General features: G+C 33.7%; 1 protein-coding gene across 2 annotated transcripts in view; it reads left to right on the top strand.

Moving 5' to 3' along the window:
* Ing3 (inhibitor of growth family member 3) overlaps positions 1-17032 on the top strand; it is a 32093-nt gene extending 15061 nt beyond the window's left edge. Inside the window, exons 5-12 of one of the 2 annotated variants that reach the window (XM_004856455.3) lie at positions 6773-6869; positions 8555-8626; positions 9326-9445; positions 9701-9858; positions 10459-10652; positions 12120-12312; positions 14844-14882; positions 16484-17032. In XM_004856455.3, coding sequence (XP_004856512.1) covers positions 6773-6869; positions 8555-8626; positions 9326-9445; positions 9701-9858; positions 10459-10652; positions 12120-12312; positions 14844-14882; positions 16484-16600 — 990 coding nt within the window. In that variant the 3' untranslated portion in view covers positions 16601-17032. The remainder of the gene's footprint in view (positions 1-6772; positions 6870-8554; positions 8627-9325; positions 9446-9700; positions 9859-10458; positions 10653-12119; positions 12313-14843; positions 14883-16483) is intronic. The other variant, XM_021237625.2, reaches the window with a different exon arrangement.
* Positions 17033-20665: the final 3633 nt, after the last annotated feature.

The raw sequence follows: 20665 nt of genomic DNA, 5'->3' as shown, positions 1-20665 counted from the left end.
TGACTATCTTCATGCTTGGTAGATAAACTTTTTTCCATCCTTCAGTAACCTGCACATGTGTAGCTTCTTTATTAGTGTAATCCTAACCAATCTTGACATTTGTATCATTTATATCTAGAAGAAGTGATTTAACTATTTGTAACAGAAAAAGCTTGTAAGAGCTTAAACCAAGGATTTGTTTTCCTCTCACATAAAGTGACTATTGGAGGAGGCAGACCAGGGCCTGTGTGGAATCACCAACATCATCAGTGTGCTAGACTGCTTCTGATATGTTTTGGGCAGGTAGATGAATTGGTGTAGGAAATTATGGAAAAGGACACATTTTGTAGTTTAATTAGTTCCTTTGAAGAGTTTTCCTAGAATCCTTATACTGACTTCTGCTCCCATCCTAATGGCTCCCTCTACCTGTAATGGAGGCTGATAAATATTTAACAGGGCAAATTACCACCCCAAATATGGGGGTACACAGGGCTTCTATCAGTAAGAAAGGAGAGATTAGATACTATGTAGGTTATTAACAGTTTGTACATCACCCTGTTCCTCTTCATAATCATGCCGATCTCTAAATCCCCGTTATTCATATTTGATTACTGTGATCAAATCACATAATTATTTCTTTGTTTGTACATTTGTCTTCCTTATTATAAATGTTAAGAATTGTCTTTTAGTGTTTTCTTAACCTACCATAGTTATCCCACAACAACTATTTGTTGAAAAAAGTCACCTGAATATGTTAATGGTGAAGGAAAAGCATTAACATGACTTTGAAGTTTAATGGTGTCGTCCTTGACAAAGGATGTGTTTTAGGTGGGAGACAATTTCTGAAAAGGTAATAGAATGTGCTGAGATTGATTCCATTTCGATAGACAAGCAAGGATAGGCTGCAGTGCAAATAAGTACTTCTTTTCAATGTATAACTTGAAGGAAAGTAACAGCAATGTAATTCATATGAATTTAGTTTTCTTTATAGAATCACTTTAGGAGGTCACTCTCTTAAGAGCTGGTCTTCGCTCAGACTTTTTGGTCTCCTTTCTTTTGCTCTCATAATTTTGTTAGTTTCTTCAATTTTGGATAGATTTCCTTTTTAATATGTAAGGTGATTAAAAGTTCTTCTAAAACAGTATTTGTAGATGGCTGTTTAGTTAAAAAGGGCATTTTAAAGCAAATTTATAGTACTGTTTGTATTTTGGCTATTTCACCTAAAAATATCTCCTGTACATTCATTTGCTTTTAAAGAGCTTCCCTGTTTAATTTTGACAAAACAGATTTATTCAATTGCAAAGTGCACATTGGTGTGCAAAATAGTAACAGTATTTGGCATCTAGTTGAGTTTATTACCAGTAAAGTTTTAGTATTTTCATAAGATCAAAAATATTAGAACTCCCACTAGGGAGAGTTGCTAAGGTTCTTGGTCATTTTCTACCCTCAGAGCCCGACATAGGTTAATCAAATAGCTAACAGAAGAACAAAGACTATCAAGGTGATCTAATTCAAAGTTTTCCAAACCTTACTCATTCACGTCCCACTTTTTCACAGATTTTGTATCTGTATACCACCTGCCCTAAGTGCATTTTCAAATGAAATTTGTTTAAGAGGAAAGCTCTTACTAATTTGATATTACAATATAAATAAAAAACCAACATCATTTATCAGGAGTAAATAACTATTAAATGTTTGGAAACAATTATGTGCCTTCATGGAATGCTTATACTTTGTGCAGTGTGTATTGCCACAGTGTCTTATGGTGTTTGAACACTATACTGAGAGTAACAAACTTACTTTATTAGCCGTCCAAGTAATTGCAGTCAAATTTAGGGGAATTATTGATTTGTTTGTAGGGAAGTCACTAAATAAAATTATCCTGTCAAATTAATTAATATCCCTCATATGTCAGTTCTGCTCATCCAAGGGAAAGTCTATAATCTAGGTTGTGTGTTACTTATCCAAAACTTGGGAGCAGAAGTGTTTCAAATTTCATGTTTTTGGACTTTGGAATAGTTGCCTAGACTTTACCAGTTGAACATCTCTAATATGAAAATTCAAAATCTGAAATACTCTAAAATATACTTTTTGAGTGTTGACACCACAAATGGAGAGTTTTACATCTGATCTCATGTGACAGGTCACAGTCAAAATTTGAGCACACTAAATAATAGAAAATTACTGTCAAGCTATATGTATATATAAAACATATATGAAACATAAATGAAGTTTGTGTTTAGACTTGGGATCTATACCCAAGATATTTCATTATATATATGCAAATATTCCAAAATCTGGAAAGATTTAAAGTCTGAAACACTTCCGTCAAACATTTCTGATAAGGGATATGTGTATGATTTCATCCCTCAGTGTTTTATATAACATGATATTTCATTGTATTTTTACTTACCTTTGGTATCAGTAGTCAACTGATTTATTCCTAAGACCAGCACTGCACTGGTTATCTCATTTATTAGACAAGGAAACCATATTGGATAATATCAGCAAATGAAGAAATTTATGGAATTAGGAGTCCAGTAGAATAAATTGATGATTTATTCCAGTAGTTGTAGTGAAGTTTGACTAATAAAAATTGATCTTAAAATAATTTTCTTCTAGACTCTTAATACTCATAAATAGTCAATAAACACTTCTTTGTGTTCCTTAGCCAGATGTTGCCATTCTAAGGATATGTTAGAGTGCCACCTAATAAAGTTGATTTATATAGGCTCTGATAAAATTTGAACTTTTAGTTAATGCTTGAATGATTTTAGCAGTCTCTTGCAGTGCTTCAGTACCTTTAAACTTGTTTCTTTTTTATGTCCTGGACTGTTCCTGAGATGATTATATTTCAGACCCACGTTTTATCTATAAATTTGAGAGTTCTTCATATGATACTCTAATTAAGGAAATATATTATATGAATTTGACCTTTGATTTGTCTCTTGTGCTTATTTGTCTTCTAGGAGGATGATTAGTTGTAGTTTATGTGCTGAGGTTTCAAGTATTGAACATCTAAGGATAGGTCAAATTTTCATCTAGTTTAAATACAGAAATGTAAAGAATCATTTTTATGACTTATCAGAGAAATACTTTGCTATCATGCCATCCTTTTTCTTCCCCAATTTACCTTTTTTATTCACTATAATCAAATCTATACGTAGATTGAAATTTATCTCTTATTGCCATGAGCTTCAATTTAGAACCTAATAAACTGCTCATTCTGAAAGGACAAGCTAGACATCTAAATGTTTGAGTCTGTCTTAGAAGCATTTGTTCATGTAGATATACTTTTAAAGCTATGTCTAGTTTCAATTTGGATCTGTCAGTGATACATTTTAAAATTTGAATATTTGAAAACTCAGGCATTCAGAACAAAAAGAATGCAGTATTACAAAAAAAGATGAGGTTTTTGTGTGTGTGTGTGTGTTGTTGTTGTTTTGTGCAGAGGGGCCAACTGTGACTTAATTTTTATGGTCATGAATATGTTAACAAGTAATGATTCCTTTGTCTCTAAAGAGTTCTCAAAAAGGATAGTAGTTTAAACCTAAGCAGCTGTAATTTGAGGTTATAGAATATGATTTGGTGTAGAACAAGGAAGCTTCTGTTGATTGCACTTACTGACATTCCCTGGTGTGTGTAAGGTTAAATTTCGTGACAAGGAGGATAAGTTGTAATTTGGGTGTATTTCACCCAACCTTACTCATGCTGAGAAGAAATCAGTAATAAGACTGTGGTCAGCTTTGTCTTGGGAACCAATAGCCAGTGGGAAATGTCTTTCAAATGGACCAGTACTCTCTCTGCTGCCCTAAATTATTCTTATGAGGTCAGGAGGGTGTGGAATGGTAGGTAACTTGGTCCTCTTTTGCCGCATATCTGTGGAGCCATTATGATAATCAATTAGAATAGGTGCTTTACCCATTCCTGTAGATAGAGGGAATCATGTGGGTAGAGGAAAGGCACATACTAGATTTCAGTTTAGTTCAGATCACTTTTAGGGCCATTTAATGTATCCTAGTGTTTTATAACTGAAGTTAAATTTTGTGCCCAACTTCTGGCTTCTAATTTGATTTAATACAGAAATGGTAAATCTAAGGAAAACAGTTTTCATTGCCTAGTAGTTGCTTATACTATTAATCAGCACATAATCTTTTTTATATATTGAGAAGCAAAAATGCTTGAAAGCCATATTATAAAGCTGCCCTGCTCAAAGTGGCTAAGGGTTTTTTTGTTTTATTTTAATGACTTATTTGTTTTCTAAGAGTTATTCATTCTTTGAGTTTTATTGCCTTTTCTGAGCTATCTAGTATTGGAAATTTTATCATTTTTCCCATGCTTTCATATGTAATATACTTCATCAGTAAAGTATTTAATAAAATAAAGCAATTTTAATGAAGTGGTGGAATATGTATGTTGTGAAAAAGAAAAAATAGTTCTTCATTTCACCTTAACACTCCCCTTCCCATCAAGATTCTAACACTGTCCCTGTCTGTATTACATATGTTACAGGCTACATCATACTTTCTTTGAGATAACTGGTTGGCTTTCAGTCTCTGTGCATTTTTAAATTATTGATCCTCCCCTCATTTATTTGAATACAGTCTATTTTTTACTATCTCATACCTCCTTTGTGACTACCAAGCCTTTTTATTTTTTTGGTACCAGGAATCGAACTCAGGACCTTACGCTTGCCAGGAAGGCACTGTGCTGCTGAGCTACATCCCCAGCCCTTACCACAGCCTAAACTGTGCTGCTACTTTTTACTTGTTTTATCTTGACTGTATCTTTTTTTAACCTTTATTGTGTTAAAAGTCTTACATAAATCTTAAGCTTTTTTTGGTGGTTTTTTTTTTTTTTTTTTTTGAGATGGGATCCCACTGTGTAGCTCAGGCTGGCCATGAACTCACTATGTAGTGAGTTCACTACATAGATCACTAATCTGGCCTCATACTTATAGTTATCTTCCTGCCTGAGCCTCCCGAGTGCTAAGTTCTAATTCCTGTGAGAGTAGTGTTTCTCCCTTATTCATGTGTTTCCATTTAATCTAGCGCCAAGCACACAATAGGAACTCCACATTTAATATTAGTGTAATTGTAGGTAAGATGGAATATTTTCATTGTATTTAGTGTCTTGAACTTGAGTATTTATCCTGATTTCCCTTGAGATTAAATTTTGACATTGAAAGAAATATTCTTGAATAATGGAGGTCTGTGTTCATACTTTATTATTGGAAAGCGGGTTCCATTAAAGGATGCTAAATTACCTGCATGTTCTTTGAATAGGAGCAAGTGTCCATAATATGTGCCCTATAGGGTTTTAAATATTGAATATACAACTTCTGCCAACCTTTGAAGAATAACTTGTGTGTGTAGTTGGAGGGAAAGTTAGGCTTTAAATGACTAAGAAGTAACAAACCAACACCCCAATGGTTGCTGCTAACATACAAAATATAAATACTAGGGCAATATGAAGTTTTTCAACTTGAATTACATTACTCGGAGTTAAAAACAGTTGGTTCTTCTTGTATGTAGAGGTTCAGAGAAAATGTTAGAAATAAATGGTGAAGCATAGTTTGTTACAGATAGATCACAGTGAAATCTTGTTTCTGTAATGCCTTAGCTATGACTTCGGACATGTTACTCAACCCGTCTGAGCCTGTCATTTATGAAATGGAGACAGTAGTAACCTACCTCAGAAGATTAGAGTGAAGAGTAGAGAAGATATATAGCTAATGCACAAGCAGTAAGCATTACATAACCTCTTCATAAGCATCTAACTTAAGTAGCCTATCTTTTGCTAATTTTGTTCCTTTGTTCCTTGTGTTAGACACACACTATTTAATTGAACCTTACTTAAATTTTTGCTATCATGCTATATCATAGCACTTTTTAATGTTCACAAAAAAGTTATGTGTAGTTATAAGTGATTCATTGGGAAGCTGGACTGTGAAAAAAAAGATATAGTCCATAGAATATTTTTCAAAGAATTAGGTCTTTTTAATTTCACTTCAAAGTAGTAAGTGTGCACAGTTACATATTGAAAACTATTTCATATAAGCTTTGAATTACATTAAGACATTGCTGTTTTGAGATGTCATAAAATTTCCTGAAATTAGTCCAAAGATCTCTAAATAAGTGAGAAAATAAAGTTTTGTCACCTTAACTAGGGCAGTAGTATTACAAATAAATCATTTTAATCAGGCTTTTGGAAGATGAAGTTTTCTGGCTAAAATTCCCTTTTATTTGAGCCCTTTACATAAATGTTTACAAGTATAACGGTCTGCTTTCCTGGCTTGGAGAATGTATGTACAGAATATAGTAGCCTCTTTGTTTGTAGACTGAAGATCTTTCTTTCATCATTTTAAATAATAGTTGTTAGGGCATGGCACTATGGATGGCCTGATTAGAAGTAGAGGAGATTAAGCTGAGAGTAATCACAGGATATTTTTAAAAGCTACCAGTCTTCCAGCCTCTCCTTCCTTTCAAATCTCAAGTCCCAGTTTTGCTTTAATTCTCGTATCTCCACTTCATCTGAAATTTGAATGTAGAAAATTTTCTTACAAATTAAGATTCTGGTTTCTTACAACTTAAAATTGATTATAGTAGGCTTGGAAGATTATTTAGCCTAGCACCCTGTTTGGTAAATTCAAAACAGCCAAGGCACAGTTTAACTGACTTACTCAAGGATACTAAGCAGATTCACTCAAACAAAGAGTTAGGTTTCCTCATTAAACTGACACTTTAAGAGTGTCCCAAATTTTGGTGGTTATCTTTGATCTTCTTTGAAACAGGTAGATCGACACTTGAGAAAGCTGGATCAGGAACTGGCTAAGTTTAAAATGGAGCTGGAAGCTGATAATGCTGGAATTACAGAGATATTAGAGAGGCGTAAGTAAAATTTACAGTTTTCCATCAATATTGGACAATACATGTGCACGTCACTAAGGAGGCACTTGTGCCACAGAAGCCTTTCACATACTGCCCTTCAGTGAATGATGGCATCCAGGTTGCATAACTTGAAGCCCTGCAGATTTAACTGTTGGGGTCATGGATCCTGAGTGGAATAATACAAGATATCATCTCACTCACTTCTTGTGAAACTAACATATTAAGTCATTCCATTTTTTTAAATATCCATGTATACTAGTAAAATTGTTAAGAAAAAGATTTAAAGAAATGTAACCATCAAGAAACAAATGAATTCTGTCATTAATGTATTGGGGTTTTTTTTCCCTGCCTGTTTATGCACTCTGGCTTTGAGGAAGGCTGTTAACCTTTCTTCTGAAGAACTTCTTGAGACTTTTCCTAACTGTATGTGCTGAAAAATCAGTACTTAATCTCCTGCTATAACTTATCTCTAAATATTATTGGGTTTAACTCAGGAGACTTTTCAAAAATGGAAGCATGACCATTTTTTAAAAATTAATTTGCATATTTTCCAATCTAAATAGGTAAGGTACATAAAACTAGACATTGTGGTGCTAGGCCTAAAGCAGGTATTCACTAAATGTTAATAAAACCAAATTAATATTATGGCCCATTTCTGCTAGAATTTAATTAAAGTGTTCAAACTTGTCTTTTTCCATGGTGAATTTCGACAGCAATAATACATTACCTGTTTCATTTTACAAATAAAAGATTTTGACATTGCTAGGCTATATGTCTCTGTTTTGTGCTCACTGTAGGTCAGTGAGAGAAGCCAGTCACCAATTCCACTTCAGTATAATATTTGCATTAAAAATCCAAAATAGATCCATCACTTTAGATAATCATCTGATTTATTTATGATACTTGTCACGATAAGTATTTGGGGACAAAATAAAATATTCCATAGCAACTGTTGAATTTTTTTTGAAATGTTGATGTAGCTGAGAATAATAACTCATGCCTATTCAGTACTGCAGGAAGATTAATAAAGCATCCTCTCTAAGGACACAGACATATAAAACTAAATTGGATCAAGTTATAAAAACTACTCCATCCTGTGCCCTGCCATAATTTCATCTCAAGGGATCAAAAACACAACTCAGAGAATTTCTTTTAAAGTACTTTAAAGCTTGGTGTTAGAGATTTTATATTGCTCACTTTTTGCAAGCAAAATCCCTAACTTTGAGGAAATGTTCACTATATGTCATTTTAATATCAAAGAATTACCTTTCATATAGTAATGTCCCCATCCCCTAGAACTTTAGAATTTCCTTCTAAAAGGTCTTCAAATATGTTATACTACGTTGAGTGTTTTAGATCTTATCAGTAATGGGGGTTTAATGTCTTTTCATCCATTTACATGGCATTCACTATGGTGAATTTCCTAATTAGACATTAGCATGTCTTGAGCCGTTTTATATTTAAGGTGAATATTGGAAAATGGATTTCTTATGATGTAGAGACAGGGTAGTGCAGGGTGGAATTGGCAGTGGTGATCTTCTGATTTGTTTGGCTAACATGACACAGGCATTTACATCAAAGCTTGCCAGTCCTTTGCTGGATAAGGGAGCCCTTTTCCTGTAGCAATTAACATAAAATTCTGTAGTGATATTTAATGGTGGTATGTTTCTGTTCCTCTCTTTTAGGATCTTTGGAATTAGATACTCCTTCACAGCCAGTGAACAATCACCATGCTCATTCACATACTCCAGTGGAAAGTAAGTTTGGTTTAGTGTAGTTAAATATACAGTTAAATACTTAGATCTTTAACTATTAACTAAAAAGTAGTTGTGAATATTACCTGTCTATTCTCTTTTATTACCTTTACATAACCCGTTGAGAAATAATCTTCCCTTCTATCGTGTGTGTGTGTGTGTGTGTTGAAATATATCTTCTCATTGCAATTCTTGGCAGACTTATCATTTTCTTTGGGTGAAGCATATTTGACTTATTGTAGGCCCTTTGTCTTTTTCATGCTTAGCCCAATATTGGGCATATAATGAACATAATTGGTGAATTAGTCAGTAAAGGAATTGAGGCTGACAGGCCAGTTGACTGTATTGGTACATTTTTGACAGATCAATTTGATAGGAAAGAAGAGTTGATTGAGAACTACTCCTAATGATATATAATGTTTTGAGAGCAAAATTCCCCTCAGGTGATATGAGAAACCATGGCACATTATGGATTATCTTCAGTATTTTACTGGTAAAGGTTTTTAAATATCTGAGAACATACAAATAAAGCATGTGATACCAAACATTCTTCTTGTGCTGTCTTCTGAGAAAATACAACATTTTGTGTTTCACGAGGAACCCAGACTCATTTGTAACTATACTGGTTTATAATTGAAGTATTATGCATTGTCCATGGTTCTCCACAGTTTAAAAACACACAAATTCTTCATTTATATTCAGAAAGGAAATATAATCCAACTTCTCACCATACAACAACAGATCATATTCCTGAAAAGAAGTTTAAATCTGAAGCCCTTCTGTCTACCCTCACATCAGATGCCTCTAAAGAAAATACATTGGGTAAAGTTATTTTCTTAAATACGAATTTTTGTTTGTGTTCAAATAAATGGAAATGCAAACATCAAGGTTAATGAATCATAGTTTGTTACCTGTTTAAAGTCTGTATATGGAGAAAGAAAAGGAAAAGGAAAAATGTCTTTCATTTGATTCAGTGTGTAGTACATGAATTTAAATTTAATAGTTTTGTGTTGGAAAAGAATATATGTTAAACTTAGTAAATGTTATTCTGTAACCATTTTTATTTCTTTTATACAGGTTGTCGAAATAATAATTCCACAGCCTCTTCCAACAATGCTTACAATGTGAATTCTTCCCAACCTCTGGCATCCTATAACATTGGCTCATTATCTTCAGGTAGTGGAGCAGGAGCAATTACCATGGCAGCAGCGCAAGCAGTTCAAGCTACAGCACAGGTAAAAAGGAACAGATTTAGAGACAAAATGTTATGTTTTTGTCCGAATCGTTGGCATACCCTAGTAGAAGCAAGTGGATGTGAGCAAATAGAGTTTTCTTACATTGTATAATTCATTTTTAAATTGTAGTTTTAGGACATAACATTTAATGAAGTATTACATAGGAATTACCTGATGATTATTGAAAAGTAAACAATTTATTTATCGTGCAGATCACATTTAGCCCCTCCTCACAGTAATTACTCATGTTGCCTGTGTTCTCAGCTTCAGTCCACAGCACATGCTGGGGCAATTCTTTGTCCCTTCTACCACTTTCAAGGCTTTTTCTTTAGCCTGAAGACCTAGGATAGCTTGAGTTTGTTCACTTTGTAGTTTATCCGCATTCCAGATGGAGAAGTGATCCTTTTCTGTAATTACTCCCTACTTGAGTAAAGGCTGATTTTACATCTTTATGTGAAATAGCTTAAATGCCAGTGATGAAAATAGTAGTTTAAACAAAATAATTAATATTAGATAAACAAATAATACTGTAACATAAAACTTGTAAAAACAAATCTGTGTTTACATATTTTAATGCTATAAATGAACATCTATTTTAAGATGAAAGAAGGACGAAGGACATCAAGTTTAAAAGCCAGTTATGAAGCATTTAAGAATAATGATTTTCAGTTGGGAAAAGAATTTTCAATGCCCAGGGAAGGAGCTGGCTATTCATCATCTTCAGCACTCATGACAACATTAACACAGAACGCCAGTTCGTCAGCTGCTGACTCACGGAGCGGTCGGAAGAGCAAGTAAGTTTTGTTGTTACAGGAGCCCCCGAGCTTTGCTGGGTCCTTAGCCTATTTTATGACTCAGCTGGGCCTCTGTGTACTAAACAATGCAGGGCATAATGGGTGGAGGTGAACCTTTTAGAGGTAGAAGGACATGAAGTTTTCATTTTCACTGCCATACTTCAAAAAGTCCTTAAAAAGTGTTTAGAGTTGTTTAGTTTTCTAGTCCTAAATTGAATTTGTTAAAAAATGACTTAGGTCTGCTTTCTTTTATTCATTAGGATAAGCCATTTATAGGACTATTTTTCATTTATAGCTTCCTATTTGCATATATTTCAAGGTAAATTAATATATAAAATGCATATTATATCTTGGGAAATATAATTTTTTTTTATCATTTTTACTCAATAGCAGAGTGTCTTAATTCTTGTTCTTATGTCCCCAAAATTGATGATATGAAGATGTCCCTACAGTTTATATGTGAGATTCTTAGGATGTTATATGATCTTTAAATGTGAAAACTTAATAGCATTTGGTACCATCTGTCTTGGGTAATTAAATATGCTGGGTGTTTAAACATAATGCAAGTTCAAATATCAGACCAAAAAATGAGTTAGCTAATCATTGTATTATAATAATTTATTTTTAAATATATTTTCTGTGAATATACCCCTAAAAATATGATTGTAAAATAACAATAGAACTGTCAGTCATCTTAGCCAGGCATTGTGGTACATATCTGTAATCCCAGCACTTGGGAGGCTGAGGCAGGAGGATTGCTGTGAGTTCAAGGCCAACCTGGGCTACATAATGAGCTCAAGGACAGCCTGAACTTCAGAACAAGACCCTGTCTCAAAAAAAAAAAAAAAAAAAAAGAACTGTCAGTCATCTTAAAAGTGAGTTAGTCTTAATGAGCCAAATTTAATGTAACTCCCTACAGTAAATTTCTATTCTATATTTTAAAAATTTAGTGTAGAGCTAGTGGTGAATAATTTGTGAATTTTGAGACTCCTTTCTCCCTGTCCTATATGTGGGAAGAATTCACACATCAGTTAATAGTTATAATTATTTTCATGAGATACTTTGGTATATTTGTATCTTAGGTTTTATTAAGTATTCATTTTACTTAGAAATACAAAAAATATCTGTAAAGTAGCTATAACTCATCTAGTTTTCTTAAAAATATTATATACTGTGCAATTTAAATCTATGGTAAACAGTAACTTTGACTAACAATTATCTGAAAAACTTTGAAACATATTAAAATGGTTTTTTAATGCCTTTAGTCTCCAGAAAGTAAAACATTCCAAATTAAAATAAACTTTTAAAAATGTTACTTTTTGTTCTAAACAAGTGCGCTTTCGAATCAGATTCTCGAAATGTAGTTTTATATATATTTGATATCATTTAATTTCGTACCACTTATCTAGGAGTTATTCTCAGGTCAGTTCTGATAATGAGCAAATAAAACCAATATTTGTTTTCCAGAAATAACAATAAGTCTTCAAGCCAGCAGTCATCATCATCCTCCTCTTCTTCTTCCTTATCATCATGTTCTTCATCATCAACTGTTGTACAAGAAATCTCCCAGCAGACAACAGTAGTGCCAGAATCTGATTCAAATAGTCAAGTTGATTGGACCTATGACCCAAATGAACCTCGATATTGCATTTGTAATCAGGTAAAAATCTGGCATATGTCTCTAAAAGCGCAATCTGCATAAACTAGAAAAAAAGAGAACCATTTATTTTTTTAAGCATTCTTTTTATGCCTGTTAAAATACCCTTGCTTTGTTTACTTTTTTCCCTTTTATTTAAGTGAGTCTGTAAATGTACAGAAAATAAAAAATGTTACCCATAATGTGAGCCCTCAGATACAACCTGCATTTAAACACTTTGATGAACCACTACTGTACTCCCTGAATGCATAGTTGTTATCATCATAAAATGCTACAGATTGCTTAACCTGAACAATAGAAATGTATTATCTCACAGTTTTAAAGGCTAGGAAGTCCAAAATTCCAAGTGCTAGCCAATGTTCCCAGTGAGAATCTCTTCCTAGCTTATAGATAGCTGCTTTCTCACTTGTACTTATATGGCAGAGAAAGAAAGAACATGAGCTCTGGTGTCCCTTCTTTTTTTAAATATTTTTTATTTTTATTAGTACATGTTTGCAGTACATAATGATTGCATTCATTGTGAGGAGTTGGTACATTATATAATGTATATTAATTCTTTTTACTTCCCTTTTCTCGCTTATCCCTGTCGTTCCTCAATCTCTTGGTCCCCTTCCCATTTTCAAAATGATGTCCCTTCTTACACAGGAACAGCCCTATCAGATTAGAGTCCCCTCCTGTGGCCTCACTTAGCCTGTCTTCACAGACCCTGTCCTCAGATGCCGTCACAGTGGGGATTTGTGTTTTGACATGAAGAATCTGGGGAGGATATTGGCATGCATTCTTTTTTTTTGGTGGGGGGGGACTTGTTCTGTTATGCATATCTATACAGATAACGTATGTGTATGAATTTGACAGGAACCACTGTCAAATCCTTTTTTGAAATTGGCTCTTTTCACTAAAGCAAGTACACTGAACATGATTTTTTTTTTCAGGTCATTTTTTTAGTGTCCTCAAAGTGTATCTTGTACTATGCCTCTTCATTTATTTAAACCATGACTAGCTGTAGATTATTTTAGTGGTTTTGCTTTTTTAAATTACAAATAACATAATAGGCATTATTTAAATAGGCATTTTTTAAAATGTCAATTTTTAAAAATGTCATTTGTTTTATAAACCTAATTTCTAGGATAGTCCTTCATAAATAAAATGAGGTTTATAAGTATTTGATACAAACTACCAGCATACCTTCTAGAAATTTATTACCAAAAAATGGATGGGCATGTTTATTTTCTCAGCTGTTTAACACTGGGTATTATTTTCTCTTAAAAACCAAATGCTGGGCTGGAGATGTAGCTCAGTGGTGTCATGCCTGCCTCTCAAGTACAAGGTTCTGCGTTCAATCCCAGGTACTAGAAAAAAACAAAACAACAAAAAGAACCAAATGCCAATTTAATAATTTTGTATTACATGATCATTTTAATTGACTGATTGGACATTTTTGGGGGGACCATTTTTATTCTTTTATGAATTAACTTCCATAACATTGGCTGGTTTTTCTTATTGCTTTTGTTATGTACATTATAATTTGCTTACTTTGTACTTTATCCTAAAATTTCAATCCTATGTAGTTATAACTATCATTTTTTTTCTTTGTGAGGTCAGCTGTGTATCTTTTTTTTTTTCTGGTGTTACTGAGGATTGAACTGAGGAACCCAGGGCTTTCACACTGAGCTATATCTCCAGCCAGTTTTTAATTTTTTGTTTATCTGCAATTTATTTTATGGTGTGACTTTCTAATCTGAGTTTTGAGTTTTAACAGTTGTTAGCTCTTCTGACATCTCCTGATAAACATTTTTTTAGTATCAATGATCAGAAAAAGAAATTCTGTAAATATCTTTACATTGACTATGGGTTACCTATAAAAGAAGAAAATCAAATTGACCCTGAAGTTTTCATCTGTACCACTAGAAACGTGGAAAGTGAGAGGATATGTCTGTAGAGCTTTGAGGGGAAAATTGAGAGTACTGAAATACATGATAGCCAGATAACTTGTTCCTGTTCAGAGGACCACATAAAGATATTCTCACTCATGCAGAGAATTGGAAAACATGCTGTATATTAGCCCTGTTTGAAAAGTCAGTCCACTGAGAATGTAAGTTACTTCAGGAATTGCTGTGAAGTGCTGATGATAAACAGTAAAAGAAAAATGAGAAGAGACGTATAATAGGTAGGAAGTGTAGAAGTTTCAATGCAATGAGCTTTTGACTGCCTAAAATGAATGGCTTGACATGACCCAGGAAGAAGTAAAAACCTTTGGCCAATAAATAACCAAGAAAGAAACTTTAAAATTTTACAATAAGACCCACAAAAGTGAGTCTGAAGTCGAGGAGTTTATAGAGCCAGTTCTTCCAGACTTTGAAGAAGCAGGTAATTTCTGTGCATATCTCCTTGCTCCTGCCCCCTAAGAAAATAATTTAGAAAAAAACTGAATACCTTGATTGCATATTCAGTGAATTTTTGTTTTCTATCATTATAACATTCACATTTAGATACTTGTTACATATTCTTAATAAAAATATTTATTTTTTAACTAGGTATCTTACGGTGAGATGGTGGGATGTGATAACCAAGATGTAAGTATTAAATTTTTCTATTTAACAATGAAAAAATAATTTTTCTTTCTTGAATATTCTTATTTACTGTTTCTCCTAGTTTAAAAAAAAAGAGAGGTTTGCTGTTAGGTTATTTGGGTTTTTTTGGTACCGAGGTTCAAACTCGGGTCCTTGTGTTTTCAAGGCAGGCGGCGGAACCACTGAGCTAAATCCCTGGCCCTGTTATGTTTTACTAATGCAAAAATACTCTTATGCACAATAGGAGAGTGTCCTTTAGTGTCTTCCCTATTTCAATTTTTAGAGCTACTTTTATTGGTTTATTGTGCAGATTTTATTTTTCAAAAGTATATATAAGTTATAAACATCCTCTCCTCTTTTTCTTCTGGAAAAGGTACTGTGTTTAGTCCAGTTCATTTATCACATGGAAGAAATAGAACTTTTAAACAGTACATTTGTTTAGGAAGTATGATGCTAAGGAATAATTGAGGATCTACTGTGAAACTATTTCTCTTACCAATAGTATAGTATTTCCTCCTGTACTCGCACATGTCAGCTGGTAAGAGCCATCTCTGACATAAAAAATAAAGGCAATTAAAAAGGAAAAAATTCCTATTTCTTCTTTAGGAACCCTAAGTTTTGCTGTGTGTTTTATTAGTGCTGAGGATATTTTTGTTTAGTAATTTGGACTTCCTCCTTTTTAACAGCTTCCTTTTGTCCTTACTTCAAAGGGTAACAGAACCCTCAATTCTATGGACATACCAGTTAGTTATTTCAAAATCCCATGATTAATAAGAGTTTCAACTCTGTAACACAATCTGAGGGTTGACAGGGATTGTCTTGCTGCCCTAAAATTTGTACCTTCCTTTAAACATTTGTTCACATAGATGGGAACAGATCTGCCTTCTAGTGCCGTGTCTAGAATCATTTGGGGATTGCTTGTGGTTATTCAAAACAGTGTTAGCCCACTACTCCAACATCACCAGAGGCTGTCTTCTAGGGCAGGTGGGAGAAATGAAGTGAGATTTCTGCGAATAGCAGCACCATATGCTCTCAAACTCTTCTCATTCCTTGTTGAGCCCTCTGATTGTGAAGACTTTCTCTCTTTGTGTGTTGGGGGAGGGGAGTGGTTCTGGGGATGGAGCCCCAGGCCTTTGCACTTAGCTCCATCCCTGGCCTTTTTAAAAATGTTTTTATTTTGAGACAAGGTCTCACCAAGTCACTAAGTTGCCAGGCTGGGCTTGATCTTGTGTTCCTCCTGCCTCAGTGTCCTACAGTGCTGAGATTACAGGCTTGTACCACTATTCCTGGCTAATGTCTTCCTTCTTTTTGTTCTTGAAAGGTGTTATCACCTGGCTATCCAAGTTAATGAAAATTAATAAATTTTAGTTCATTATTTAGTGTTATTAGAATAGATTACACGAACCTCAGTTATCAAAGATACACAGTTTTTTCTGTGTCTCCATTTCTCCATTATGAACTGTATAAATTGAACTAAGTGATCTCTAAATTGTCTCCTGGCTGTACAATCTACTTTTAGTTAAATGAAATATTTAATCTTTGGGGGGTATTTTAATATCCTTTCTATTCTTTAGAAGTACTAAAAACTGTCTTTTGCTTTTTAGTGTCCAATAGAGTGGTTCCATTATGGATGTGTTGGATTGACAGAAGCACCAAAAGGAAAATGGTATTGTCCACAGTGTACTGCAGCAATGAAGAGAAGAGGCAGTAGACATAAATAAAGGTGCCATTTCATTCAAGGAAGAGAGAAACTCCAGCCCAGCATTTTATATGGGACTGTAAAAAAGAAGAAAAGAGAAAGAAGAAACAACTCATTTCCAGGCAACCACTTAAAGGATTTACATAGACAATCCTTTAAGGTCTTGAACTTGAATTTTATGGGTTGTATTTTAATAATGTAAGTAAATTATTTATGCACTCCTGGTGTGCTATGAATATTATTCCAGTTAGCCTTGGATTATTTCTGTGGCCAACATATGCAGACATTTGTACTTCTCAACCGTTTTCTCAAAGTAATGGGCATTCTATAATTTAAACTTCAAAGAATTCCAACGATGAAGATTTTAAGAAAAGTATTTTATATTCAACAGGTATATTCTGCTGCATGTACTGTACTCCAGAGCTGTTACGTAACACTGTATATAAATGGTTGCAAAAAAAAGTCCTTCTAAAAAGAATTTAAGATAATGGTTTTTAAAATGCCTTTATAATAAGCTTTGTTTCTTTGTGAAACTGATTCAGCAGGCTGAAGAAAATAGTTCATGTGATAAAGTGGGCTGGTGTCCTCTAGAGTACCTGGGTACATAAACAGAAACTCCTGTAGGTAAAAACGAATTTGTGCCATTAGTCTTTATATGTTTCTGCATCCAGATAGAGTGCAGTTCATGAGGGTGGGGGGGTGGGGGTTGATGGGGAAAGGGTGTTAAAGTGATACATTTTTATACCAAATGTGTTTATTTTTTTGTGCAAGTATTCCTTAAAATTGGAATTGTATTAGGTGTTAAAATAAAGTTTTTAAAAAATTACTTGTATTTATACTTTACACATTTAATAATGAAAATTTCTTAATTCTAATTACCTTCTTGTTTTCATAATCTAAAGAGGACAGAGGCCCAGGACACAGACTAATTGTGTAATCTGTGATTTCTGTAATAATGTTTGGAATTTGTGTTAGAGTAAGGGAAAGACATTTTCAGTGTAAAATTGAAATGCCAATGTACTTTTCTAGAATACTTTTCTGGCTTTTCCTTCAGTCTAAGGGACTTAAAAGAAGTCTAATCACAGCAAAATGAGACAAAAATAATGGTTATGGATGTTTCAGCTGGAGGCAGTGTGGCCAACATGAGTAAAAAGACCCTTACTTAGATTGGAACTTAAAATTCAGCTCTATTTTTAAATCTGTGACATGTAGGTATGACAGTTAATTCAAATCTTGAATCACTCTGGGCCTTATTAAACCAGGGCAGTGGTAGTTGTAGGATGTCTTGAAAGCACTCCTAAGGTTTAATCTTTGGTGCTACTTAAATTATAGATTTTATATGGTGGAAGTTTTATTTGAAATATAATATGAAGTCTGGTAGATAGAAAAACCCTTAAAACTTTTAAGATAGCTATTATGTCGTATTTTCTTTATATTGAAGCACTGGATCCATCAAATTTCTGCTTTAATTAAACCATTTCTGAGCCTCATAGAACTTATTCAAAAGACAGTGTAAATTCTATGCAATGCTACCTAAAGGGAATGGATTAGAAAGGAAAATTCAGAGATCTCTTCTGGCTTTGGGATTTCACAATACTCAGCTGCCATAGTCTCATTTTATAACTGTTTGTCCAAACAGATGAGTTAGGTTCATATGTGGGTGTGTACTCATTATGATCATGAGTATTATAGTTTCATGATTCTCAATATTTTCATGGAGGTTTGATAAATCTTTACTAAGTAATATATATTGTTCAGTTAGCTTATTAGTAGGTTGCCTGGAGGTACTCTAATGTGTTGTTTATATCTTCTAATTACATATTATGTTTCCAACCTCATTTTATTTAAAACAAGAATTGATAAAAGGAAAAAGCCTTATGTACAGCCTTATTTTAAGTGAAAGTTCCTTGTCTAAGTCAGGAATATCCCTATTTCCATCTGCTATAACCTCTTCCAGTTTCTAAATTCTGTTTCTTACCAAATCGCTGAGAAAACACTGACAAGTTTTAGACTTGAGCAATGAATATTTTATGAAGTGTATACAGAAAAGTAAACCAAAATTTTGTGCAAGTATTTAGTAATAGCCTACTAATATTAGATATAAAGCTACATATCTATAGATATCTACAACTATATATATATTGATATCTATATATATAGATATATAGGTAACAGTTACATATATTTATAGATAGGTATATATAAAATGGGCCAAACATGGAACTACCTCATTAAAAAAAAGTGGCCAACTACTATTATTTTTTGTGACTTTTACACCAAGGGCATTCAAAATCTTTGTTGTACAAAACTTGTGTAACAATTGGTGGCACAAAAAGTCTAAATGTGGGTTCACAATTTATAGGTGATCAAAATTGAGGCCTTACTGCTGTGGAGTGTATATTAAAATGTTCATGGTGACACATTTGAAGCAATAAATGGCTTAATTAAATGCCTAAATGAAGCAGAGTGTTTGATGAACATATAACATGCAATCATTTTTTTTAAGGGCAGTTCTTTTTTTTTTCTCTTTTCTCCCTTAAAGCAAACTCCATGTATTTTAGGTTCTCAACCATGTTAGGTTTATGTGGTTGTATTGCCCTTTATCTTTAGAGTTTAGAAACAGTCTGCTTGAGCTAATACATTATTTGAATCTTAGACAAATTAATGTCTAATAAACTTGGGTTATAAGGGATATGATACTCTTTAAATGTGTGGACATTGCAGTTTTTCCTGCCACATAAAAATTCTTATAGCAAAAAAAAAAATCTTATAGCAGATGGGTTTTAAGAGGAAAGAGTAGATGCAGAGAATACATGGATTAAAGTGGTTGGGAGGTGGTGGGGACTGACACATTAACAAATGACTGGGATATTTTGCTAAGTGCTGTACTGGAAGTGGAGAACACTGAGAAATTAGAAGGAAGAGAAGTTGATTATTGCAATAGTCAGGGATACTTATCAAAGGAGGAGTCATTTGAACTGAGTCGAAAGTTAGATGACATGTAGGCACATGTCCAGGTGTAGTGACAGGTACCTGTAATCCCTGCTACTTGGGACGTTAAGGTGGAATGATTTGGAGTTCAAGGCTAGGTTGGGCAACAGACTGTCTCAAAATTTTTTTTTTAAATAAAGGTAATGTAGCGAAGGTTTTCAGGGTAGACTGTTCATAAACATGCACATCTGGAATACAAGGTTCTAGGGACCAGGGATTTAGCTCTGGTTCCGCTGCCTGCTTCACAGGCTCAAGGACCCAAGTTCCATCCCCGGTACCAAAAAAAAAAAAAATATGTGCACTGGAATAATACAAGATTCTCAGGAATGAGCAAGGATTCCAAAAGCTGAGCAAGAGTGTATTCAGGAAGAGCATTCTACTGCATCATGGAACTCTTTGTTAATAGTAGTTTGGGGAGGAGGGTAATATTTAAATACTTTTGTTAACTGTAGTTATGATTAACAATTTAATGAAATCATACCACTTACGATTATAAAGTAGGCATGACAGAATTAATTAGAAATAGGAAATGTTAAGGTGAATCTTTTCCCTCACTTTTTAAAATGACAAATTAGAGTTGGCTAGTCAGGGTTTTTATTAGATGCTAAGATCGAAATTACTGAAACAGTTTGTGATTTCTTACCCAGAATTCTAGTATTCATCATTGAATTCTGGCCCTAGAGAAATAAGTCAAAGTTTAAACTGATTGAAAGATGAACTTCAGATTTTGGTTTGTGTGTTTTTAATTGAAGTTTAATATAAGGAAGAAATATATCTTCTAGCTGTTTCCATTTTTGAGTGGTAAGTTATATATGCCTTATAAGTCAGTATTTTAACAAATATATTGTTAGAAGCCTAGGCATGATTCAAATATTTGAAAGAAATGTAATAATTGGTAGAATTTTCAAGGCCGTATAGTTCAGTTTTTAGTTCATCCAGCACCACCTTTCACACTCTTCGTTACTCACAGTGGAAACTGTAAAGGAGGACATTACAATCGTTCATTTTTCGCTGCTCATTGAAAATTCAAGATTTGATGGAACTTACAGCCAGTATGGGAAGCAGGAGTGGGGAATGTGTGAGGATTTGTGTTTTG

This window comes from Heterocephalus glaber, unplaced genomic scaffold (genome assembly GCF_053883595.1).
Source record: "Heterocephalus glaber isolate CG9 unplaced genomic scaffold, H.glaber_assembly_v1.0 deba00000546, whole genome shotgun sequence".
NCBI classification, from domain to species: domain Eukaryota; kingdom Metazoa; phylum Chordata; class Mammalia; order Rodentia; family Bathyergidae; genus Heterocephalus; species Heterocephalus glaber.
This window is presented reverse-complemented; position numbering and strand designations above follow the sequence as displayed.